General features: G+C 45.7%; 1 protein-coding gene across 3 annotated transcripts in view; it reads right to left on the reverse strand.

The window, feature by feature from the left end:
• Positions 1–2,035: 2,035 nt before the first annotated feature.
• The window catches only part of map1aa (microtubule-associated protein 1Aa), a 58,852-nt gene continuing 34,515 nt past the window's right edge, over positions 2,036–26,372 (reverse strand). For all 3 annotated transcript variants that reach the window (XM_033617422.2, XM_033617431.2, XM_078173396.1), the window contains 5 exons: positions 14,810–14,892; positions 12,001–12,141; positions 5,037–11,892; positions 4,683–4,909; positions 2,036–3,132 (listed from right to left, as the gene is read on the reverse strand). In XM_033617422.2, coding sequence (XP_033473313.2) covers positions 2,977–3,132; positions 4,683–4,909; positions 5,037–11,892; positions 12,001–12,141; positions 14,810–14,892 — 7,463 coding nt within the window. In that variant the 3' untranslated portion in view covers positions 2,036–2,976. The remainder of the gene's footprint in view (positions 3,133–4,682; positions 4,910–5,036; positions 11,893–12,000; positions 12,142–14,809; positions 14,893–26,372) is intronic.

Genomic DNA, 26,372 nt, shown 5'->3' on the forward strand with positions numbered 1-26,372 from the left:
CACTGACGTCACAGTCAACCCTGTCTCATCCAAGAAGCCGTTAATGGATCTCTTTAAATCAGCAGGAACCTTAAACGCAACATCGCTGTCTCCTCGCTGTCTAAGAAATCATTTGTCAAACTGTCCTCCAAAGAAAGAAACTGTGGTGGGTTTAATCTGCACACAAAGTTTTCTTCCCTGCACAGAGTCGAGATGTATTGCAGGCTGCAACACTACGCTTGTTGCTGCCAGTGCGACCGATGAGTCAGATGTACCGTATGATGCACAGTAACCAAGGCAACCAGGAGATCTAAGTCCTCCATGGAGAACGTAAAGGTAATCTGCATCTTCACATTCAAATCAACCGGAGCTGCTGAGGTTCAGGCTCCCTGCAGCCCTCTGCTTTTTAAAGAGCTATCGCCTTTATGTACATGCGTCTGTCGTACATGCATCACTAGAGGAGTCGAGGGAATAAAATATCATACACAGGAATATCTGGATTCTTTTTTCTTATTTTACTGTGGATCATAAAATAGCAACCCTGGTGAGGCGTGTTGGTCCTGTCGTTTGTTGGATAGTTAGTTTTGTTCCTGGTTAAAATCTATTAGTACTCAAAACTTATCAAAATATAAAATCATCAATATCAAATTAAAAGCACGTCTACGCATAATATTAAAAGTCTTACTTAAAAACACCCACTGATTTACCACTGAAAGGAAATAAGTGACACAATTTAAAAACATTAAGTTGAGGTGATTGTGGCTAAAAACTATTTTTGCAAGACAAACTATATTTTCCGCAATAATTCAAAGTAACCAGAAGAAACCAGCACAGTGCAAATGCTGTAATTATACATTTTATGTTGCTAAATTTAAGACTGCTTTCAGTTTTGCACACTGGTTACTGTTTGTGCTTCTCCGAGTGGCAGCTCCGGGAAAACGCAACGGCTGAAATACTGAGTTGGTGCTTTAAACGTGCCATTTTACGCTCAATATGTACAAATCGGACCTTTTTGTGCGCTGACGTTCTTGCAGACAAAACTCAACAACAACAGAGGAGAACAGCTCGCCGACGGAGCTGTGGACACACCCCACGTACAGCCCGTTCTCACTCCCAACTCGTCAAATATCGCCACTTTGTTGGTGATCTCGTCGTCACAGAGGCACCTTTTGCAGTGATATGATTTACAGCTGGTGCGTCAGTTTTAGAGGCAGTGGGCAACAACCAAACTCGTCCATTAGCACCGCTTTGTCAGTGGACGTTGGCGCCAGACAGGGACACACAGAGGCACCCTTTGCATTTGCACCAGTCGGCAGTTTGTAACACCGCCTGAAACTACCGTAGTGTAAAGAGCAGCAAAAAGGCAGGGAGGGAGGGGAAGCAGACGGGCCAAACAAACTCTGGTCTTTCAGCCAAGATCCTGCTCTTTGGTTCCCGTGTGAAGTTTAAGCCAAACCATGTTTTTTTTTATCCTTCACCAGGTGCTTTTGTTGCCTAAACTGAAGGAGATCAACCTTAAAACAAAGTGTTTTACGTACGGTGTAAGTTTATTTTGAAAAAGACTAAGTAAGGAGCAGAAAGTGTACATTTCCTGTGAAAATGGAAGCGCAAACTGGCACGCCATCCCTCAAAGTCCAAAGCAGACGGAGGAGGGTATCTAGCATGTCATATTTTAACGTGTATGTCCACTGACAAACCGGCGGTATTTGCCAAGTCAGGATGAGAACGTGTCGGCACGTACCTCAAATTTCTACAACGAAAAACAGACTTCATTTCCCTTCCAGCACAGCGGGACAGAAAGGCACATGTGGGTGACAGTCTAACCTCTAACCATCAATCCAACCGACCACCTTTTGTTCACCAGGCAAACACAATCTCTCCTCGCAACCACATGTTCCTGTTGTTGTAGTGGAATACATTCTTCATCACAGCTTTTGTATAAAGATCTTTGCAGACATGACGTTCGTCGACTTCCCTCTTAATGAGCTTTGGGTGCCGTTCTGTATGTAAAGATATAAACAGGTAGAATCCAAAGATTAGGATGATGGATTTGTACTTTTGTTTTTTTTGTACTTGTATCGCCGCCTCTGCCTTCAGTTCTCCTCATGATCCTCTGCAACGATATGTTAACTGGAAAGACACTGAAAAAATACACCAAAGACTACAGAAACAATTATAGAGAGAAACATATTGGTCAAATTCACCGTAAGAAAGAACACCCACCGAGAAATTCTTACTGTAACGATTGATTTCCACTCTGAGAGAACCGTGGAAATGTCATAAGTCACTACGATACAGATTTCTGAATATGGTCTTCCCTATGCTACGGCAAATATACTCAAAAGACATATTTTTCTATCTCACTATGTCAGTAGGAGGCACGAAGTTCAACACTGGGACTGGAAAATAGAGGAGAGTTTAGTAAAACAGATCACAGTTAGCCTGTAACGATGATTTTCTATCAGCAAATGTTTTAAATTGATCACCTTTATTGTGAAAGGCTCCATGTTCGGGATTCAGTGGGAGAATTTTTTATTTGCTGGCTTTAAAGTGCGCAAACTTGTGCTTTGATTTAGGCCAATTAAGCAGCCAAATATTAATTTTCTATGTGACACTTTTTAAAATCTTTTTATCATACAATGGGCATTTTGTCTCGGCCGATAAACAAAGACTCAGTTGTCTCACAGGAAGTGGGAAAGAGACGAGTTAAGGGACAGAAAAAAAGCACTCTCCGTTTTACAGGACTAAGAAATAATAATAATGTAACTCTGAGGACATTGTTCAGAAAACTACCATTATAATACAAACGGTGAAAGCCACGACAAGCTTAGAAATTAATTAAAATCTTGAAAAAATAGACAGTTATCCAGGTCTGTTTCTGCTTTGGGTCAAGCGCCCAAAGCAGAAGCAGATTTGCATATCAGGCTATAGAGAAGAGCAATTAAAACCAGATCGACAGAGGGGAGGCCAGAAGGAGGGAGACAGGACACGAAGCTCTTAAAACTCGATCTTGCAGGCGGGGAAGGACTCGTCCTGCATGACCACGGTGCTGCTGGAGGCCAGGACCATGATGTTGAGCTCCTGCTGCCTCTCGTGAGTCTGCTGGTACCAGTCACGGGTCACCTCCGTGTCGTGGGTTGGGATCAGCGTCACCTGAGAAACGAGACAAGAGATCAGAGAGTGTCAGCGGGAAGCAGTGTGATAGCAAACGTGGACATTTGTGGAACTGCCATAAATGAACACTTTGCTTTCTCTTGTCAAGAGCTGGTAGAGTCAAATAAAAAAATACATAAAATACAGAAGTATGTGAAAATCTGCGTGAGGTCAGACACTGTTTTGTGGGTCAGTCAGTAGGTTTACATGCACAGTTACGACTAGACCATTTTATTGGCCTACTGTCCTTGTCCCAGTATACAAGCACGGGAGGGGAATCCATTTATTGAGCCAAGTATGTGCGACTCCTCTACGATAGGTGGAGATATGCCCCCTTTCAGCTTGTTAGTATTGGACCTTTTTCCTGTTGACCTATTACGTCACAGACCAAACAATGGACAAACAAGTTAGCTACGGTTAGCTAGCAGCTAACTGGTATTTAAAAATATTCAACTCATTCAGCTGACACATGAACTGTGTCCCCTCGTCCGTCCAAAAAGTCACGGCTCTGGATGTAGATTTCTCCATGTTGTTAGCGGCTTCTTCTTCTCTTACACATTTAATGCTATTGGATTTCCGGGTCAAAGCCCGGGGCGGAAACTGTGGAGCATGCTCAGTGCGCCTCGGCCAGTTTGGGTCTGATCAACTGTATACATGCAGGAGGAATTCAACTCCCGATCACATTACCTAGGTGTGTTAGTTCATTTTGTGAAATTCAATTTAGTGCGATTTCAGTCAGACTAACAAAATAAATGGATTTTCTCTAATGTCATGTAAATGTACTGAGTCTAAAGTATTTTTGGTTGGACTGTAGCAAAGCACCCCAGACGTCCCTCTCCCCAGCAATGCCTTCCAGCTCCTCCTGGAGGATCCCGAGGCGTTCCCAGTCCAGATCAGATATGTTATCCTTCAAGTATGTTCTGGGTCTGCCCCGGGGCCTCCCACCAGTGGGACATGCCTGAAACACCTCTAACAGGAGGTGCCAAGGAGGATCCTGCTCAGAGGCCTAAATAACCTCAACTTTGACATGAAGGAGCAGAGGCTCTACTCCGAGCTCCCTCCGGATGTCTGAGCTCCTCCCCCTATCTCTAAGGCCCACAGAGGAAACTAATTTTGGCCATGACCTCATTCTTTTGGTCATTACCCAGAGCTCATGACCATAGGTGAGGGTTAGGACGTAGATCGACCAGTAAATCGAAATCAAAGTTAATCATAAATACATCTTCACCTCGGCAGTCTGGTGCAGCGCGCATCACTGCAATGCATCCATGAGTTATTAATGTTTGGTATTTAGTTTCACTACAGAAACAGTTACAGAGAGAAACATCATCACTGCTAACTTCAAGAATGTTAGATGCTCTGTTAACTCTTTTTGTACCTTACTCTAAGTCGGGTTTTTACCAGCTCTCCCTTTTGCGTAACTCTAACCTTTAAACTTTATTTTGTGTGTGAAAATCATTTAGTTTGTTGGTTAAAATGAAGCGTTTGGAAGCAAAAGGCATAAAGAACTCTTAGAACAGAAGTTAGCCTCAGCGAGTTGGAAATGTTACCTGCAGGTTTGATCCCCACTGAGCTTTGCCATCCAGCAGTGCATCCAGGACTCCTCGGCTTGGTTCTCCACTTGCTGCATCGTTCCCGCTCACCACATAGTACGCAGAACGAATGCGTTTAAAAAACTCTTGGTCCACGTTCTTGGCACTGCAGTGGTTGGGAATGTAGGCCAAGTCCACATAAATAGGGAGGCCAGAAGCAGCTGCAGAGCCGGACTTCTGAGAACCTGGAGTAGAGAACGAAAGTAAACCGTCACTACATGCAAAACACATTTATCTTACTAAATCTGTGTTGTATAGTTTTACGTCATTTATATATGAAAAGCTTTTACCTTTTGAACCACATTTGCTCACCTGAACTGCTCTTGACTCCGTTAGTCAGCCCTTTGCCGGGGTTGTAGCTCGACCTGGAGAGGTCATCGTCTTTGGAGCCCTGTCCGTCTGACAGACGAGACATACGCGAGCTCTTGTCTGTGTCCTTCTTCTTCAGCGAGGTGCTGCGAGGAGACGGCGTCTGTTTGACAGGCATGGGGGACCTCTTGCGCCTGGCTGGGGATGATGATTTGGTTTTCCCCGAAGTCTTCTTTAAGCCCTTGGCTTTTGGCTCTTTCTTAACCAAGCCATTTTCCAAAGAGTCAGGATCCACCATGCAAACGTCTGGGCGTGGGGGGTGAGGGCAGGGGTCCATGAGGGGAGCAGGAGGAGGGTCATTGCTCCTCCTAGAGGAATGATGGCTGCCTCCTCCTGAGGCAGATAATTTATCAGCAGGCATGTAGTCTGCATCCTCATCTGAGTCCATGTTGCCTTCACCAGTGGCCGAGGGGTATTCCTCAGTGCCTGGAGGCACATCAGAGTCTGACTGTGAGTTTAAAGACTCGCTGACGGAGGTGGGCGGTGTGTCCTCTGTGGCCAGACCGAGCCCTGCTGACATGCCACCAGTGTGGTGCAGAGAGCTGCTGTCCCTGCTATGAGACTGGTGATGATGAGGCTGTTTGTGAGCTCGTCTCTTGACCGACAGATCGTGATCATCGCCTTCCTGTGATTGGTCACTTCTGCGTCCATGCTCCTCATCATCCTCGTCACTGGATAACTGCCGCATACATGGGTTAATGAAGGAAGGGGAGAGGTCATGTTTGGACTGCCTGTACTCGGAGGAGGAATATCCAGGAGAGCTGCGGCTGGTATACAAGGAGGTGGCTCCCATGGGCACATCACCAGCGAGATCCTGATCACTGTCATCATCATCATCATCCTGCCCTCCTCGGCTGCACTCTTCAGCGTAGAATGGTGCGCGAAACGGCTGATCAGTTGAAGAGAGTGACAGCGGGCGGGCAGGGTGCTCTGGCTCCATCTCACACTCCTCCTCAAACTCATCATCATGACGGTAATGAGGAGGGGAGTCTCCGGGAACCATCCCCATCTGGGGCTTTGACATCTCCCACTCATAAGAACTCCTGTAAGCTGCTGCTCCCTCTCTGGGCTCCACTTTGGCTGGGCCTGAAGCTGCACCACTGGCTGCTGCTGCTCCGGCAGGAAGGGCGGAGCTTGTGCTGACCTCCATGGGGCCGTTGACTGTATCTGGCTTGCTGGCCTGGAGAGGTGAGGGCATGTAGGAGCCAAGAACATCGGGGAGTGCACCAGCTGTCTTTTCACTGGTGGCTGAAGCAACAGGCTTGTCAGAGAATGAGAGGCTACCAGCCAGGCCACTGGAAGGCGACCTGCGAGTCATCTCACGCATGTACGCCTCCTCATCCTCCTCCTCACTGCTGTCAGTCTCCTCAAAGTAATGCTTGCCTTCTATGTCTGGACGTGGTGAGGAAGTCACGCCAAACAGAGCGGCACTGGCTGCCTCTTTGTCCTTGGAGAGTTCTGAAGGTTGAGCAAACGGTCCTGCTGAGGCCCCAAACCCAACAGCTGTGTCCAGCTTGGACCCTTCAGACCAATCAGCCTTATAGAAGCATTCAGATTGAGGGCCTTTGTCCATAATGCCACCTGATGTTGTATGATCCTTCTTGTCTTCAGCAGATGAGAGCGAGGGAAAGGATTTGACCTCCTCAAATGGGCTGAGGGGAGAGAAGCGAGCTAAACTGGAGGTGGACTCAGCCGTGGTTGTAGCTGTGATCTGTTTCTCAGACACTTCTAAGTAGTCATCTTTGGTGCCAGCTGAGCCAGGGAAGGGGGGATCCATGACCAATGAGTGTTCATCTTTAAAGGAGGAGTACTCAAAGAGAGGCTCAGCAGGTGTCTCCAGCTCCTCTCCGAACTGACGGCTAGTGGAGAGGGAGCCTGAGGTGGAGGAGGAGTAGCTATAAGCTGAAGAGGAGGAATACGCGGGGGCAGCAGTGGTCGTGTACTGGAAGCTTGTCTCCAGTGATCTCTTACTCAGAAGGTCTGGTGTCTTCTGTTTCTCAAAATCAGGATCAGCTCTGTCATTTTGGTAATAACTGCCCTCTGTTGATTTCAAAGTGAAATCGTCTTTACCTTTGTCGGTGGTCTGACTTGCTAAAATTGATTCTTTCTCACTGCTTCCATATGAGTACTCAAACCCTGAGGAGTAGCCAGAGAAACCCGTAGCACCTAAATCCATTGGCTTTGAACTGAGGGATGAGGAGTCAATCTTTGCTTCCTGTTCAGTCTTTGTGAGTGAGCCAGAGCTGCTCGGCTTCCCCTGGCTGTTGTAGCCGTATCCAGCCATAGAAACCATAAATTCAGGCCTATTGGAGCCAAACATCTCACTGACTGGACTTTTTACTTCCTTCTCAGACTTCTCTTTGGCGCCTTTCTCCATATCAGAATCAACAGCCCCTTCGTCTTCCTCCTCCTCCTCCTCTTCGTCTTCCTCGTCCTCCTCATCATCATCGACAACTTCATCATCATCATAGTCCTCCTCATCCCTTGCAGTTAGTTTTCGCATATCAACCTCCAAACACGCTCCTTTCTCACCATAGCCTGTGACAGCAGGTTTGCCTTCATCAAACGCTGTCATTGAGGAGTACGTCTGGGGCTTGGTGTCAGTCGGGCTCTTAAAAGACGAGTCTTTTTCTGATGATAAAGAAGTGGACGAGGCCTCAGGTCTGTCAGCCACTGAAGGGAATCGGCTCCCTGTGCTGTACTCAAATGTCTCCTTTCCTTTGACCTCTTCAAACGGAGGTGTAGCAGAAGGGCTCTTGGAGTCGAGCCATGATGAGGTTGAGGACTGTTTTCCGTAAGAGGCGGTAAACTCCTCCTTCTCTGACATCTTGTGTGTGGATGGTAAAGGGGAGGGGTGCTCAGGTTTCTGGGAATCCTCTTCACCTTTTACAGTGTCCTTCTCCACTTTATCTAAGGACTCCTGACGATATGAATCAGAGTCCACTGAGCCATAAAAGTCACTGTAGGAGAATGTTTTGCCGTGCACATAGGGCGTGTCCTGTCTAATATATATAGCCTTTTCTTTAGGCTCCTTCTCTGGGAAATTATAGAGACTGAAATGAACACTTTTCTCAGGCTCTTTTAAAGAGACATCTGTTTTCTCTGTGCTCTCATCTGGCCTCACCCCACCTGGGAAATCATCATCTTTTTCATCTTCATCTTCATCTGAGAACATCACTTGAGGTTTTGGTTTCTCCTCTGTGCTAAAAGACACCTGTATCTTGTCGGAGCCCTTGACTTCTGTTTCTATCTTTTCAGATTTTGCCTCAGAGCCGAAGTCGTCATCCAAAAAGCACCCCTCTTTTGCCTCCATCAGTTTGGCCTTAACAGTCGGCTGCAGATCCTTTTTGGCGTAATAATCATCCTCTTCCTCGTTGGATTCTTCAGACTCTTCAGACGGTGTCTTGTCACCTTCCAGACCAATATAAGCGGTACTGTCTAAGATAGTGACGGATTTCTGGGAGTCAGCTTTAACACCGATCAGTGCTTCATCTTTGTCTTCTGTCTTAAAGGGTTTCTCTTCTGTAGGAGAGTAGCCGCTGCTTGTAGGCACAGATTGAGTGGGTGAAGCCAGTTTCATGGTGCTGTCATCTGGACTTACACATCTCTCCTCACTCTCCTGCCTGGAGTGGGACTCTAACCCCGGGGAAAAAGATGGAGGGGGTGAAAAAGGCTTTACATCAGCTCCAGTCTTAAATCCCTCTGTGCTAAAGAGAGACTGGTTGTCTTTGACAGCCTGCGTGGAAGAGAAGAGAGGAGAAGGAGGAGAAACAGCAGCAGAGGGAGATTTCTGCTTCTCCTGTTGCATCATGAAGGCTGCATGTTCGTAGCCTTCTTGGAGTTTACCAAGAGGGATGTCAACATTTGGAGTCTGGTCCTCGTCCTCGTCTTCCTCATCGTCCTCTTCGTCGTGGGCTGTTTTGATCTTTGCATCAGGTTCTATCTCAGGAACGTTGGGCTGGAACTCGTCAGAGGAAGGAGACTTAAAGCACTTGTCATCCTCCAGAGAGGAGGTGGGTGAGATGGTCCCTGCTGAGTGGAGATAGTCCTTCCCCTGGGCAGCCTCTGCACGGGAGGGGATACTGTTGATTGTGTCAAGCAGGAGAGAGTTCTTCCCGCCTTCCTCAGTCTGAGGCGCTGTCACAGAGGTGATCGACTGGTCCTCAGCTACAGACGTGGCAAAGGATGACAGCTTGTCATATTCTGTGATGGATGTTGCCGAGGAGATGTGCTCCTCTTCCGCAAGAGGAGCAGTAATGATGGCGGGGTAGGGTGCAAGCTCAGGTTCTGGCGCTCCCGTGAAGGCTTTGGGTTTGACATCGGACACAGCAGAGGACTTCATCTCTTTTATACCATGCATCGAGTCAAAGGTACCAGGGACATCAGGGACGGAGACGTCATAGGAGCCCACATCATAACGCAACTGTGGGATTCTATCCTCTGGTTCCTCATGGATCTCCTCATCAGAGATAGTCTGCTCAGTCTCAGAGTAACCGGGGATGGTCTCGTCTTGGATGAAGGAGAATTGCTCCGAGGCAGAGGCTGCTACTTGCCCTGACAGGGCTGTGGTTGATAAAGGTTTGGGCTCAGCTGGCTTGGCGTCCCACTCCTTTCCAGTTTTTTCCTTCTTCACCTCCTCTGTTTTATATTTCAGGACTTCGTCATCTTCTGTTCCTTCAAATTCGGCTTTTTCAATGACATCACCCTCCTCCTCTGAGCTGTCACTCTTCTTTGATCTGTCTTTCATGTCGTCCTTTGCAGGGTATTTGTCATATTTCTCCATTTTCTCCTCTTCATACTTCTTGTCAAAGCCATCGCTTGTTTCCTTCTTTTCAGCGGCTGCAGCTTGTACTGATGCACCCTTGTCTTTGCTGTCTTCCTCCTGTTTGACAGGGGATTTGGGTGAAGTGGATTTTATCTCAGCAGCTGGGGATGTGACTTTCTCATCAGGGAAGGAAGGACCTTTAGTATCTGTGTACAGTGAATGCCCAGACATGACATCATTCTGGATTGGCTCAGACTTAACTTTGGACAGCTCTTCCTGTTTCAGAGCCTCAAAGTCTTCGGTGAGGTCCTCTGGGGAGGACACGATGGACCTGTCAGCCAAAGCTGCTGCTGCGATCTCCTCAGGGATGTTCTTTGGGACTGGCTTTTTCTCATTTGCTTCCTCTTTAACTGCTTTATTTTTATCAGCTTTGGGCTTAGCCTGAGTCTTAGCCTTATGCAGAGTCTTCCTCACTTCAGGGGTGAGCGGCTTCAGGTCAGGTTTAGTGATTTTCCTCAGCTCCGGTTTACTGGGATCCTTCTTTTTATCCTCTTTGGCTTTACTTTCTTTTTTCTCTTCTTTTCTTATATTTTCATCTTTCTTCACTTTCTCTTTCTTAATTTCTTTTTTCTCTTTGTCTTTCTTTTCATCCATCTTGGACACTTTCTCGTGCTTGGCAGTTTTTTCCTTGGATATTTTCTTTTTCTCTGTCTTGCCAGTCACAGGTGCCACCTCGCTGTTTTTCTGTTGTTTGGTGGCTTTTAGACTTTCACTTTTAGGTTTTTTCTCTTCCTTCTTTTCCACTTTATTCTCTTTAATGATTTCACCCTTGGACTCTTCCTCCTGCCCACCAGCTTCTTTCTTTGCTGTTTTAGAGTGTGGTTTGGGTGAAGACTTGAGGCTCTCTTTGCTGTCAGTTCTTGATCTCATTTTAGTCTGTTTGATGATGGGAGGAGGTGCACCGGATGATATGTCTTTTTGAGTGGCCACCGGGTAACGCAGGAAGTCCAGGTGTTTCAGTTTCTCTAGGCCCTCGAAGATTTTATTCTGCGGTGCATTTCCAGGGAAGAGCACCCTGACGATCTTTTCTGTTGGACGGTGAGGAATCCAAACAATGAGAGCAGTGACTGATGTCAAATAGGGAACAGATATTTCTCCCTCTTTACCATTGGCCATCATAATCCCTGTCTTGGCTTTGCTGTTCCCAGCCCATTTCTGCATTAAAAACTGCATCTCTTTGCTCTCCTTTACAGGGTTTAAGACATACATGTCTAACTTTCCCACCCCAAGTTTGTGGAAAAGTGTGATGGGCTCAATGGTGTTGCTGACTACCCTGTGAAGAGGCTCTGGTGTGATACCGAGCTTGTTGAGGTACTGCAATGTAAGAGATGCCTCCTCAATGCTTCGCTTCACTTTCAGCGTAGACTCCGGCATCCGCAGCTTCTCTGGGACGTTGAAAAACACGATCCCAAGCTCAGGAGAGATCAGGTTCTTCATCCAGTCGCCATTGCTGCTGGAGCCAGATCCTTGGTTGCGCTCCTCCTCTTGCTCTGCAATCTTCCTCTGGAACAAACCATTAATGCCAGGTAGGTTGTCTGCACCAATATGGGTGAGCAGAACCGAGTCAATCCTGTCCAGGTGGCGAACCAGCTTCCAGAAGCAAGACTTCCGATCCGACCCTCCATCCACCAGGATGTTGAATCCATTGACAGCAAACAGAGCAGAGTCTCCCCTGCCTCCAGGGAAGATGTAGCAGCATGGCTTGGACAGCTTCAGAAAGCCTCCAGAGGTCGGGGGCTCCAGGAGGTCAAAGGACGACGGCACATCCACTGTCTCTGAGACGTACTCGGTGAACTCTGTGACTCCGTCCATGTCGGGAAGGTGAGGTTCAGGGTTCAGGCGGTATTCCAGAAGATTTTGGAGCGACTGTTGCTCCTGGCTTTGGCCAAGGGAGCTCCAGCCCCCGTCTCCCTGACAGGAAACAGTAAGCCTGGACGGCTGCTCTGAGGAGGCGCTGGACAGAAGTTCAATCACCTGGGAACACAGCAACAGTGAAAAACAACCTAAAATAACTGTAAGATTTACAAAAGTTGATCCAGATATTGTAAAGAAGTATTCAAAGAGAAAGTGCACTCGGCTTACTTGAGGGTTGGAGATGATGTCAGAGAAGTGTTGCCAGGTGAAGGCTCCACCTTGCAGTAGGATGTCACCTCCCTGCTCAGAGCCTTGGCCGCTCAATATCAGCAACTTATTTCCCGCAAAGTCAGTGATCAAAGTACGAATCTAGGCAGAGTACAAAATAACCAACTATAATACAGCTAACAAAAATGCTTTGTCATAAAAAGTCAACATCACAACAAAAAAGTTAAATGGGACTGTAATGGAAAGATGAGAAATCTTTTTGATTGTCAAATGGAGGCAGTTTAGTTGGTTAATAGTATGCTTCCCCAAAAAACAAAGCTCACATCACCTCACATGTATCTGAATAATGAACATGTAACTTGTGTGCCATGAAGTTTTGGATCTGCTGAGTTTCAACATGTTCTCATCCCCACTTGTAAAATACTGCCGCTGTGTCATTGGACCTACACGTCCAAATGTGACATGCATTGTGTCTTTTCAAAAGCCACTTCTGTTTTCACGGGAAATGTACAGTTTCTGCTCGTTACATGCAAACAGTCTTTCAAAATAATCTTACAACATTGATATAACACTTGACTTTTATGCGTCCACGTTGGCGGTAGTTGCAGCCTGAGGCATTATGTTTTTGTGTTGTCACTCTCGTTTTCATGAATGCCATATTTCAAGAACACCTTGAAGGAATTCCTTCAAATTTGGCAAAAATGTCCACTTGGACTCAACAATGAACTGATTAGATTTGGGGGGTCATAGATCAGAGGTCAAGGTTGTTGTGATCTCATCTGTCTCATGCTTGTGAACGTGATATCTCAAGAATGCCTTGAGAGACAAATTTCACACAAACTTTGAGCCAAGGATGAACTGATTAGAATTTGGTGGTCAAAGGTCAAGGTTGTTGTGACCTCATCTGTCTAATTCTTGTGAATGCAATAGTACAACATCTACTTGGACTCAAGGATGAACTGATTAGATTTTGGTGGTCAAAGGTCACTGTAACCTTGTGTCTGTCTCATTTCGTGAACGTGATATCTCAAGAAGCTCTTGAGGGAATTTCTTCAAATTTGACATGAACGTCTACTTGGACTCACAAATGAACTGATTAGAATTTGGAATGTCATTGTGATCTCACAAAACATGTTTTTGGACAAATCGGTATTCTAGTTAGGTTTGTTTTTTTGCGGTTTAGGATCCAAAAACACATGGTTAGGTTGAGAAAAAAAAATCATGGTTTGGCTTAAAATTCACATGAGAATCTGACAGAGCAGTGGTGTTGGACGAGATGGGTTGTTGCCCGCTGATTTAAAACTGGCGTACCTGATGCGCTAGTCTCACCACCAGACAATCAGAGATCTCCGCCTTCTGATAGTCTGGGGACACTCCTTTCTAAAGTGTGTTTAACACACCGGAGAAAACGGCCGGCAACAAAGCAACGCCTCTTGCATTTTTGAAAAGGACACGCCCTCCCGGAAATGTGCGCTCCCCCTTTTCTCGTCCGCAAGGAAACAAACACAGAGAGCTTGAAAATGGATGCCGAGAGATTTAACTCCATTTTATCAAACGTGTGCTCAGTCCACAAGATTGTGGAAATGAAGGACTTACAGCGACTCAAGCCATTTTGTACCGCTACACGTGTTTCTAGTCGGACTATGTTTATGAGCACAAGAGTTCAGCGAGCCACCGAAGGACCGCCCTGCGGATTTACTATTGGTTCTGCAACGTAGGGAGTTTTTTTTTAACTCTGAAATTGTATTCGCCCATCTAAACACAAAATCAGGGAGAAAGACATCAGTCTTTAGTTAGGCAAAGCGTCTAAAGACTGACTTGTGAGTCTACTGGTGCGCAGGCACATCATACATACATACTGCTGCGAAAATCGACTCTGTGCATTGATTTCTGATACCGACTTCAGTGACAAAGCAGCAGTATTTGACGAGTTGGGAGTGAGTTTTGAAGTCATCCAGGTAACATCGAGCAGCGGAGTGATAAAATCACTTGTGTATGATGCGAAAGCTAAAGAAGACATTCTTTAAGAATTTAAATCAAAGTAGATATTTCAGCACGATAACAATGAGACGAAAGGTCAAATTCATCTTGAGGAAATGCGTGTGCACCAAATATAAATGCTGCAGTCTAAAGTTTACTCCAAATTGTTTCAGTCATAAATGCAGTCACATCTGCTTCATACCTGAAACAGACTGTTTAGAAAAGGAAAAGTTTCTTTTAATTTCAGTCAGCAAAAGGCACATGTTATTTGTGTTAGTGATAAATCACTGTGTCCCACTGAGAAGCTGAAGCTGCAGCAGCATTACGAGTAAAGGTTAAATGCAGACGTGCAGTACAGTGTATTTACAAATAGAAAGATCGGCTGTGTTACAAATAAACTGTCGTACTACACTCGACTAGAATAATAATGAAAAGTGGGTCAGGTTAGCTCACTCCACCAGCAGTCAAAGGCTAAGCCAACAACTGACTAATTTTCACACTGACAGTCAAATCTGAGTGGGTTTATTTACGACACAAAGAAGCATCTGTGTCTCACACTGACTGTTTCCCTGTTAATCAAATGAGTGATGATCACTCGCAGGAGAAACATGACGGACCTCCCAGTGGAGCTGAATATTTAATGGCAGGTTGCTGCTGTGTTCTTTAAAAATGAAACCAAGTTTGATTCAGACTGAAGCTGAAGTTTCAGACTGCCCTCAAACTCCTCAGTGATTTAAATAAAAATACAGAACATTTCAGAGAGGAGTCAGAGCATCTGGTCATCATCAGCCCGCGGCGTTTTGTCTGTGTCTGTCCGGCTGTGACTCACCTCTGAGGCAGCGGCCTCCTCTGACGGGTTCACCAACACCACTGTCTCCAGGACATCACTCTGATACTGGAGAATCCGCTGGCCTGCAGGACAAACAGGGAGAAAAACACGTATGACTACACCAAGGCCAAATAATGACTGAGCTACAGAAGCCAGAGGTAAGTACTGTAACTGCTTGTTAAACTCCACAACACTTACACAGAGGACAAAGATTCATCAGTAGGATGCAATGACACAATCTCTAACAGTGAACAAACACAACTTGCTTAAAGTTAAATGAGAGGATCGATACCATTCTCACTGTATAGCATTGTCATTGTTTTTTCCACAAAATATGAAACTATTGTCAGAAGAAAAGAAAAAGTTCCAGCACTAAACTCCGAGTCTGAAAAACAGGAAAATCTGTGAGCTCATTATATATTCGCGTCTGCCCTCTCTCCTGTTCCTGACAGATCTCCAGCCGACCTTTGGGCCAATCACGACCACTTTCTGTTTCTGTTTCACATGATGACAACCTGCAGAGCTTCGGTGCTCTATGCAAGATAAAGACTGATAAACAGCACTACAGGTAAGAGGAAGAATATGTATTTTTGATTCTGGGGGTGAACTGTAGCTTTCAACACTTCAAACAGCTGTTGGTTGGGTGTGATGTAGGACATCTGTGGGCCTGTCTTGGTGTTGCATCTTCCTTCTGATAACCACTGTAAGAACGTGATGTCACATCCTGACATCTCCAGCAGTCATGGAAAGATTTTAAAACATCTGCAGAAGTCAGACCCACAATTGTGAACATGGTCCCATGTGGCGGCACGGTGGTGGAGGGTTCAAACCCTGGGGTGAGGGAGCCCCCCTGTGTGGAGTTTGCATGTTCTCCCTGTGTCAGCGTGGGTTTCCTCCAGGTGCTCCGACATGTTCTCCCCGTGTCGGCGTGGGTTTCCTCCAGGTGCTCTGACATGTTCTCCCCGTGTCGGCGTGGGTTTCCTCCAGGTGCTCCGACATGTTCTCCCCGTGTCAGCGTGGGTTTCCTCCAGGTGCTCCGACATGTTCTCCCCGTGTCGGCGTGGGTTTCCTCCAGGTGCTCCGACATGTTCTCCCCGTGTCAGCGTGGGTTTCCTCCAGGTGCTCCCACATGTTCTCCCCGTGTCAGCGTGGGTTTCCTCCAGGTGCTCTGACATGTTCTCCCCGTGTCAGCGTGGGTTTCCTCCAGGTGCTCCGACATGTTCTCCCCGTGTCAGCGTGGGTTTCCTCCAGGTGCTCCGACATGTTCTCCCCGTGTCAGCGTGGGTTTCCTCCAGGTGCTCCGACATGTTCTCCCCGTGTCAGCGTGGGTTTCCTCCAGGTGCTCCGACATGTTCTCCCCGTGTCGGCGTGGGTTTCCTCCAGGTGCTCTGACATGTTCTCCCCGTGTCGGCGTGGGTTTCCTCCAGGTGCTCCCACATGTTCTCCCCGTGTCAGCGTGGGTTTCCTCCAGGTGCTCTGACATGTTCTCCCCGTGTCGGCGTGGGTTTCCTCCAGGTGCTCTGACATGTTCTCCCCGTGTCAGCGTGGGTTTCCTCCAGGTGCTCCGACATGTTCTCCCCGTGTCAGCGTGGGTTTCCTCCAGGTGCTCCGACATGTTCTCCCCGTGTCGGCGTGGGTTTCCTCCAGGTGCTCCGACATGTTCTCCCCGTGTCGGCGTGGGTTTCCTCCAGGTGCTCCGACATGTTCTCCCCGTGTCGGCGTGGGTTTCCTCCAGGTGCTCCGACATGTTCTCCCCGTGTCGGCGTGGGTTTCCTCCAGGTGCTCCCACATGTTCTCCCCGTGTCAGCGTGGGTTTCCTCCAGGTGCTCCCACATGTTCTCCCCGTGTCAGCGTGGGTTTCCTCCAGGTGCTCCGACATGTTCTCCCTGTGTCAGCGTGGGTTTCCTCCAGGTGCTCCGACATGTTCTCCCTGTGTCAGCGTGGGTTTCCTCCAGGTGCTCTGACATGTTCTCCCTGTGTCAGCGTGGGTTTCCTCCAGGTGCTCCGACATGTTCTCCCTGTGTCAGCGTGGGTTTCCTCCAGGTGCTCCGACATGTTCTCCCTGTGTCAGCGTGGGTTTCCTCCAGGTGCTCTGACATGTTCTCCCTGTGTCAGCGTGGGTTTCCTCCAGGTGCTCCGACATGTTCTCCCTGTGTCAGCGTGGGTTTCCTCCAGGTGCTCCGACATGTTCTCCCTGTGTCAGCGTGGGTTCTCTCCGGGCACTCCGGCTTCCTCCCACAGTCCAAAGACATGCAGGTTAATTGGTGACTCTAAATTGTCCGTAGGTGTGAATGTGAGTGTGAATGGTTGTCTGTCTCTATGTGTCAGCCCTGTGATAGTCTGGTGACCTGTCCAGGGTGAACCCTGCCTCTCATCTAATGACATCAGCCCCCCTGTGACCCCCAACAGGATAAGTGGTTATAGAAAATGAATGAATGAATGTTCACATGTTGAATTAGTGAAAAATTCGAACCCCATTTTGTAGAAGGAATCATAAAGTAGATTATTTAGACTCTGTAGGATGTCTGGCAGAACACAGCTGCTTGTTAAAGAGTTAAATCAGAAGAAAAACATTATGTAAATACTACATGACCAGCATCACATACTGACATTACAACGCCCTGTCTTCCAGCATCTGTCAACACAATTACTCTGCACATATGGCTGCGTGCATAAACACCCTCGTCCCCACCCCGCCTCCTCTTTTTGCTCACTTGCCATCTTACGTCTCCGCTGGCCCTGACCAAAGCCCCCCCGACGAGTTTAATCGTGGAAATACGCTCTTTTCCAAACACAATCACAATAATAATGCAAAAATATAATCCCTCAGCCATAAGCCCTCATTGGCTGTTGCTATGGTGATGCTTCTCCGGCTGTTGCTGCTAGCGGAGTTACACTGACCCAGTCTTGGCTGAGGGAGACGCATTGCAGCATTTCTGCGGGAGGGAGGGGAGGCTGGTGCTGCATGAGAGGATGCACGCAGCATCACACAGTACAGGAGTTGAAGGCGAGTGCCAGAGCAGCAGCAACAACATCATGAGCATGCAGGCTCTTCATCAGAGGATCTATATTTAGCAAGAAAGATGTTGCTGCTCTTCTGCCTCAAAAAATGTGAAAGAGCAGTGTCTCCTGTTTCTGCTGAGAGAGGAGGAGGCATGGAAAATGTCTTAATATTCAGGGGTTATGTGTCAGAGCATCTTAAACAGCCACAGATACACGAGACACTGATAACGTGTCCCTTTGAAACAGTTTTTGGGGACGATATCAGCCGACGAGTCAGAATCATGAGCTAATTTGTGCAAACTAACAGCCAGCGTCAGATCAGCAGCATGTTTAGTGAGTAAACACACTGTGGCCCAGTTTATAGATGCTGATGTTTTACCGTCACGTTCACAATCTGAATTTGTTCAGCTGCTGATAGATGAAGTAGAGTGGAACTGATGGTTGTGGGTTTTTTTCTTTCTGAACCCAGGAGACTGTTTGAATGTAAAAATAACGCCAACAGAGAAAAAGCATTTACAGTACGCAGCGTTAATACTGTACTCTGAATGAATTAACTCGTGCTGGGAGGAAAAAAACAATATTAACATTCAGATTTTTTTATGTTCTCAGTTTGTTAATGAAGACTTGAAGCTCATTTGCTGTTGTGTGGACACGTTTGGTGCTTTCCTCCTGCCAACTACCAAACATTTCCATCCACATTTCACCACTTTATCTGTGATTTTATGTCCTAACTCTGATCACCAGGGATGTTCTGCAGCCAATTGGCTCTCAGTGATTGCAGACCACTGGCAGCTGCGTTTACTCCCAGTCAGCGCACAATGTGGCAGAAACTGTCCAAACTGTGGCTCAATTTCATGAATATTACTGACAACAGTTGACGGAGCAATAATTAGGGTAATTTAATAGGTGTGGAGTCTGTCAACACACTCAGAGGGAGGTCTGTCCAAATTCAAACAAATGGACGGCTACTTTAATATTGGACCCTCGTGATGAAGTTTTCAAGGATTTATCACACTGATGGACACCTCATATTTTTTACTCTACTTTGCACTTAGTCTCGCCACCAGACAATCAGAGATCTCCGCCTTCTGATAGTCTGGGGACACTCCTTTCTAAAGTGTGTTTAACACACCGGAGAAAACGGCCAGCAACAAAGCAACGCCTCTTGCATTTTTGAAAAGGACACGCCCTCCCGGAAATGTGCGCTCCCCCTTTTCTCGTCCGCAAGGAAACAAACACACAGAGAGCTTGAAAATGGATGCCGAGAGATTTAACTCTGTTTTATCAAAAGTGTGCTCAGTCCACAAGATTGTGGAAATGAAGGACTTACAGCGACTTGAGTCATTTTGTACCGCTACACGTGTTTCTAGTCGGACTATGTTTACGAGCACAAGAGTTCAGCGAGCCACCAAAGGACCGCCCTGCGGATTTACTATTGGTTCTGCAACGTAGGGAGTTTTTTTAAACTCTGAAATTGTATCCGCCCATCTAAACACAAAATCAGGGAGAAAGTCATCAGTCTTTAATTAAGCAAAGCATCTGAAGACTGACTTGTGAGTCTACTTTGCACTGTACCTGGATTTTTATTCTAACTTACTGATGTACACATTGTTAACCATTTCTGAATGAAGTGCAGTTGACATAGTATACTGTGCACAACCAAGTCAGCAGCAAAAGTCTGCAGTGTACCTTTCTGCAAACCACAGATCTGTTAGTTTATACATTATTATGTAGCAGATGCATTGACTCTTATGGTTGGGGTTAGGAAGAAGTCATGTTTTAGCTTAAAATACCCAGTTTGAGGGACAATCCTCGCTAAAAGGCAACAGTGTCTTTTTGTCTGCAACAACCACCTTTTGTGCAACTATTCCAGCAGGAAAAAACAGAAACAGGTCACTGAAAAACATCTGCATCTGAGGGCTAAATAAGCCTTTGGAAGAAGAGCAAGCGGTCACTTTAACACACTCATGTTAGGGGGCTAAAAATCCTCTGGAGGAAGTGCGACCAGTCACTTAAAAGCACCCATACAGGGGGTTTAAAAGCCTCGTGAAGAAGAGCTAGCGGCCACTTAAAAGCACTCAGGTTCAGGTGCAAAAAAGCCGCTGTAAACAGCAACAACTTGCTAAAAAACAATCGACTTTGTCGCTTGTTGGTGTTGAACAGTGGTCTGCAGCTTGGCAGGCGTTTCCCTTGGTGTCACACCATCCATCATCCCCTCTACTACCAAAAGATGAAGTCAGGTCATACGCTACGTCACTTAAGAAACGTGCAAATGTAACATATTCATGGTTTGCAGAAACATACAGTGCCACTATTTCCCTCTTGTGTCTGAGCTGCTGTGCATTGCTCCTACTATTTAAGGCTGTGGTTTCCATCCTGGGGGTCATGACCCCTTCTACAGGTTGTGTGATAAATTGATAAATCTGAATGGTTGTAAGTTCATTAACAGGGTGGGAAAGAAGCTGTGTAAAATTATATTAATGTTTTTTCTTAAAAAAAAAAAAAAAAAAATCTTGTGAAATACAGGAAACTGAAAAATGTTAAATTTCAGACCTCTAACACTGACTTTAAACAATCTGAGGTTTGAAGGGAAAATATTTCTTTGATCAAACTGTTGATAATCTATGGTCATATGCATTAGTATCAAGTTGGGTGATGTGAGAGTAAGACTTTATAAATGTGCCTGTCGTCAGAGGAAAATAATGACAGCTTCATTTTCTAATAACATTTTGACATAAAAGTTAATGTTTGGTATCGAATTAAAGACACAAGCCTCATTTTAAACAATGTCTGACCTTTGACAGCTTTATTTCAGGGAAGGCTTATGACCTCACTGACCAGCCTTTACATTAACTGCATTTATCATTATCTCATCTCTTTCAGTGCCTTTAAGTGTGATGACATCACATTAATCTGAGCGCTGGTGAGAAGATAAAACCATTTCTACGACCTTCACATCAAATGACAAGACAGGAGAACAGGTACGACCCTTTGTTCTGACAGAATCACTGCTGACCACCAGGGTCATAAAAGATATAACGCTAAAATAATTTAATCAAATATAAAATGTCATGAATGGAAATACATGCTGAGCACAGTCATGACATGGGTCTTAGGTTAGGGAAGGTTTATTAATGACTAAAACACTCTGAGTACTTTTTCGTTCTGTCGTTCTCACGTGCAGATCGTGTTCTTTTATTTTATTTCTTTATTTTCTCCACTAAACTATCAATGGACTGTAACAAGCTTAAATTTGCAGTAGCTGTGGCCACGTTCACACATGCAGCGAGGCTTTTTGCTCTTTTGCTCTGTTAATCAGCTGACCTTTGGCTCGTGACCAATCTTTCCACAAATCTGTGAATCCATTTGGAAGTTATGCTCCTTTTTGCAATAGGCCAACTCCCCACCTTCTTTAAGTCCACTGGCATAAACACAAACACACACCTATACACACACACACTTGACCTCCATGCCAGATTTCAGTCTCCTGGGACAATCAATCAGAGGGCTTTACAGCATACGACATCCCTCTGTCCTTAGGACCCTCGCAGCGGATAAGGAAAAACTCCCCAAAAAAAACCTTTAACGGGGATAATCATGTTCAGTGTGTTTCCATTAACACACCTGTGACGTTCACATCGTATCCTGTTCTGCTTTGTGTCCTGAGGCTGCCTGAAAGCAGCGAGGATCAGGAGCTGGACTCCGGTTTGTTTTTTCCTCATCCTGGCGATCGGCACATCTGGGTGATGTTAGTATACTGTTCCCGCTCCCAGTGTGCAGCTTCTGGTGTGGGTCCCCCAGCTCAGGTGTATTAACTTACGCCCATCATAGTGACTTATCACATGTCATTCTGTTTGTTGTGCCAAACTCAACATTTGTATACTGTGTTTCATATCATAGGCCCACAAATATTTATCTATAACTCATAATTTTTCAGACTTTGATCCTCTGCCTGACCCTCCCTGTGCCCAAGGAGATTCATTTATTTATTTAATGGTTCTGTATCATCAGACTATTATTAACATAAACAGGTGATTTTAATCTAAAGCAGTAACCACTGTATGTGCATGTGTGAACGGCTCAGACTTGAACTGTAATAAACTGGTTCTTCTGTGAAACAACATGACCCTCATCCATTTAAAGATCAACATTAGTTCTTCTGAGGTCATTTAAGTGAAAGTAATGCAAAAGTGGTGTAATAAGTAACTTATTACTTTCAAATAAGGTAACTAGTTGTATCTAATATATAACATTTTGAGACTATCTTGCCTGATCCTGTAGATCAGCTAATTGTAGCTTTATTCCTGATTTGTGTCAGTCAACATCTGATCAAAGAAGAACTAAAAACATTTAAGAATCTGACAAAGAATTTGACGCCCACCTTTATAATTGAAGCACGTTTCTGTCGATACTCAAGAAATACCGAAGACTTCTGGTGAGAAACTGGTTTTAAGAGCCAGATATTGTTCTAATTAGAGACTAGACCCCATGTGTATCAGTAAACATGAGCTTTTGATTTAAGGTTTTCATAAATGAAGATGTGTGTGTGTGTGTGTGTGGGGGGGGGGGGTCTCCTGTGCCTCTTGTGCTCGTGGCCCATGATCTCTTGCTGCTCCCCTGTGGTGTCACAAAACACGGCCACTCCAGTCATCTAACAGAAACGCTCTGCATGTCTAAGGGGCCCATTAACCACCTCGCTCTTCTCATTCCTATTTCAAGCTGTCCAAGGACAATCTCCTGTAAAGCCACTCGTGTGCCCACACATCATTCAGACTGTTATCATGGAAATGAATGTAGTCTGGGCCGCGGTGGCTCTTCATCAGGCTCAACACAGCACACTAATAATGGAAGATTAACTGAGGAAGGAAGAGTGCTCGTAAAATTATGACCCTCAGTCGGCCCTGTTGGCTCTGAAGGATAAAGTCACTCCAGCAGCACAGATATGAGGTGATGGTTGGTGCATTGGACCAGTACTGTTCCCCTGATAACTACTGGACAATTACTGGTTAATAACTGGTCTATACTGTACTTATAGGGTCTCTCTGACCAAACAATCCCAACTCAAGGTGCACTCACTAGCTTTCTCCAGAGCTTCCAACTGTGTCACAGTCTTCATCAGCCAAATTAGGCTTATTGTGAGGAAGATGGACCTGATGTGCGAGCTCAGTAGCTGTCATGATTTTATGAAATGATTTTAAAGGTGGGGCAAGCAAAAATGTGGTGAGTTCATTTAGCAGACCACAAGTGAGACAAGAATTAACTATTAGTGAGGCGCCTTCTAGCTCATCTGATAATGTGTGTGCCTCATAGGCCTTGTTCAGACTGCCAGCCAAAATCTGATTTTTAGCCAATCTAGATTGGAACCAGATGGCTCTTATGAAGTCTGAACAGTCATAAATGACATGAAATCTGATTTTTGCAAACCAGATCAAAACCACCTTTGGGAGGTAGTTTCAAATCGCATTTGGACAGATGTTTCTGAGTCTGAACAGCTCCTATATCATATGACTTCACACAATACACGCTAGATGACGCCTCCGCTCCGATGTGGTTGCCACAGCAACCTGTCAGATTGGTCAATAATGTGGCCCAGTCTGAACAGAGCTAAATCCGATTTGGACACTTGCTAAAACCAGTGTGGACAGTCAGCAGTCAAAAATCGTATTTGAGAAGGAATCAGATTTGAATCAGATTCGTCTGCAGTCTGAACGCAGCCATACTGACTGAAGCCTTTGCAGTGGCACGGATTCAATTCCAACCTGCGGTCTTTTGCTGCACATCTTTCCCCTTCTCTTCCCACAATTTCCCTTCTCTCTCCATTTGCTCTACAAGAAAGTCTAAAAGCCCAAACATGACCTTGAGGGGGAAAAAAAAGCTGCTAGCCACCCAACAGTCTCTCCGCCTTGCTTGCCGCCGCAGAATGAGAGCGGGCAGCAGCTCAGGAAACAGACTTTCAGGAGGCAGCTCTAGCTTTTCAAATTCGGCTTGTGCAAACCCTGTGGCACCAGGTGTCACAGTGGGCTGGTGGCCAGGTCTAACCTGTGTAACAGCAGCAACAGAAAGTTTACTGATCTGGCGGGGGGGGAGTCAGGACTGTCCGTCCCCTTAGCTTAGGTTTGTTCTGACTGGATTCTGATTGATGCAGTGTCTTTTACTGCCTGGAAAACGCAAGATCGGGTGCTAGGTGCTACTCTTGTGCCTTTTTTGTGCCAGCTTTCAACAGCCCGTCGGCAGACTGCATCTGAGGTTGCTAAGCAACCTTAACAAGCATCGTATCGTTTACCTGAAATCCTGAGTGCAGAGTGTGTAGGCCTATCGTTAAAAAGCAGACTTTGGAAATATGATTTTTGTATCTCATAATTATGATTTACTATCTTAAACTTTTAAGAAAAGATCTCATAACAAGACAACAGGTGTCGCACCGTGTTCTGTGACCCTTTTAATTATGAGCTTTTACTTGATTTCAGGAGAGCGAGTTTTAAAGGAACTGTAGATATTTAAATTTCCATCTCTCCTCATGAAAAGGATTGTGTGAATCTGTCGACAGAGTGAGCCTTCAGTCTCCACTAATAACGTGCACATGGACAAGAAGTCCTTGAACTGCTCTGAGTAAAAGAAAAAGAGAAAATTTTAACACTACAGATCCATTCAGCTCCATCTTGTGAAAACTGTTTGATGAGATCCAAACCCTTTAGAACAGCTACTAAATGGACCTTGTGGTTGTTTTGTTGCCAAGATAAAGTCTTATATCATCAGTATATGCACGCATGCACGCGCACACACGCGCACACACACACACACACACACACACACACACACACACACACAGTCCTCTGCTAAATGTGTTTTGTCCTCTTTCAACTTTACAAAGTAAGATGGCGCAGAAGAAAAGCTTCCCTCCACACTTGAGATGTCTGATAGTGAGTGGGTGTTTTACAGCATTAAGGAGTAAATGGAAAGCAGAGTGAGCCTACACACTCGTGCCTCCGGTGCATGATGGGAAGCACTTTGCAGGCGCTGCTGTCCGAGCCGGCAGCGACACATTTTCTGCCACAGCTTTCACATGCTGGCACGCCACCCAAGGCCGAGAGACATGTCAGCTGTGTGTTTGTGTTTATTTGTGGACATCGTGGTAGAAGTAGACCATGTCCCATATATGTCACTCTGTGTGACTCCACGTTCTCCTCACGCTCAGGCTACACACACACAGGGGTTAAAAATACAACAGGAGAGTGTGGCCTGCGGTTGGTTGGTCAGCGTTGCCTCTGCTGAGATAACATCAAGTACGTCAGACAGAAGATGCACTGACTCTGGCCTCCTACAGGCTCATATTCTTCAATATAACTCCATTAAATAACTGACACACAACTTTAAGTACAACCTGTCAAAGGTTAGAGATAATTCTAAAAGCCCTCCTGTTGTGAGCGAATGGAGTCGAGCTGTTAAAGACATTTTTGGCTGCAGAAGCTCCTGTGAATAAACTAATCAGTTGCTGCTTCTGTTGCCTGGCAGGTCGCCGTTCGTTCGGTTTCCAGCTGGCAGCAGCTTTTGTTTATAACCTATAAGCTTGTTCATTTTGAGTGGCAGCATGATAAATGATCCCCGTCCTTTGTAACAAAGCAGTGAAGCTGCCCTCGTTATGACTGGTCAGAGTCATCAGAGGGTTATTAGTCACAGCAGGGAAAGCTGAATGTGAAGATAATGAGTGGACGTTCTGTAATTATTACCACATAAACAGTGGTAACTGCTGTTTGTTACAGGAGCGCTCTAACACGTCCAAATATGATCAATGTGGTGTTTATTCAGCAGAGATGCTTTAATTTAGGTTTTAGCTCCATATCTCTGGGGACTGTGATGTTAGTTAGTTGGTCTGTTAAACCAACAAGTATCTCAGGAACTGTGAAGAACTTTGGTAAAACATTCATGTTTTCCAGAGGATGAATCCTACTGACTTTGGTAACCCGTTGACTTTTCATGTAGCGCCATCAACTGGTCAAAATTTCCACTTGTCCAACTCTTCACTTCAGGGCGGTTTATCTCTAAAAGCTGTACTTTCTCTACACTTTATAGTTTAATGTTTACATGTTAAAATGAGCCGTCGTCACGATGACGTCATTTCATCAGCTGGAGGTGCAGCTGCCTCTCCCCCACAGGGCTGTAGGCTCCATAGGAGTGTTAAAATGTGTTTGTCTTGTTGTGTTATTGGGAGCCAGAATAGAAGGAGTCATGGCTCAAAACCAGCCGCCACTGCCCGTCAACAAAAACAAAGACAACTATGGTTAAATGTGATAAGACCAAAGGACTGGACGGAGGCCATCATCAAAAATGCTCACATGTGCAGCGCACACTTCATATCAGGTTAGGGAAAAAGTATTTCCTGTTGTAGGGATGAATAAGGTTATGTGTATTAAGGGTTATCATGTCCACCTCATCAGAAACTGGGGAGGGATTAAGAGGAAGATTGGATTTCTCTGCAACGCTAACTTTTTAGCACATTAGCTAACGTTAGCTTCCATAGCAAAACAAACAAGTGTGGTCCTCCTTTGTAAGATTGGCTTCC

This window comes from Epinephelus lanceolatus, chromosome 2 (assembly GCF_041903045.1).
Source record: "Epinephelus lanceolatus isolate andai-2023 chromosome 2, ASM4190304v1, whole genome shotgun sequence".
NCBI classification, from domain to species: domain Eukaryota; kingdom Metazoa; phylum Chordata; class Actinopteri; order Perciformes; family Serranidae; genus Epinephelus; species Epinephelus lanceolatus.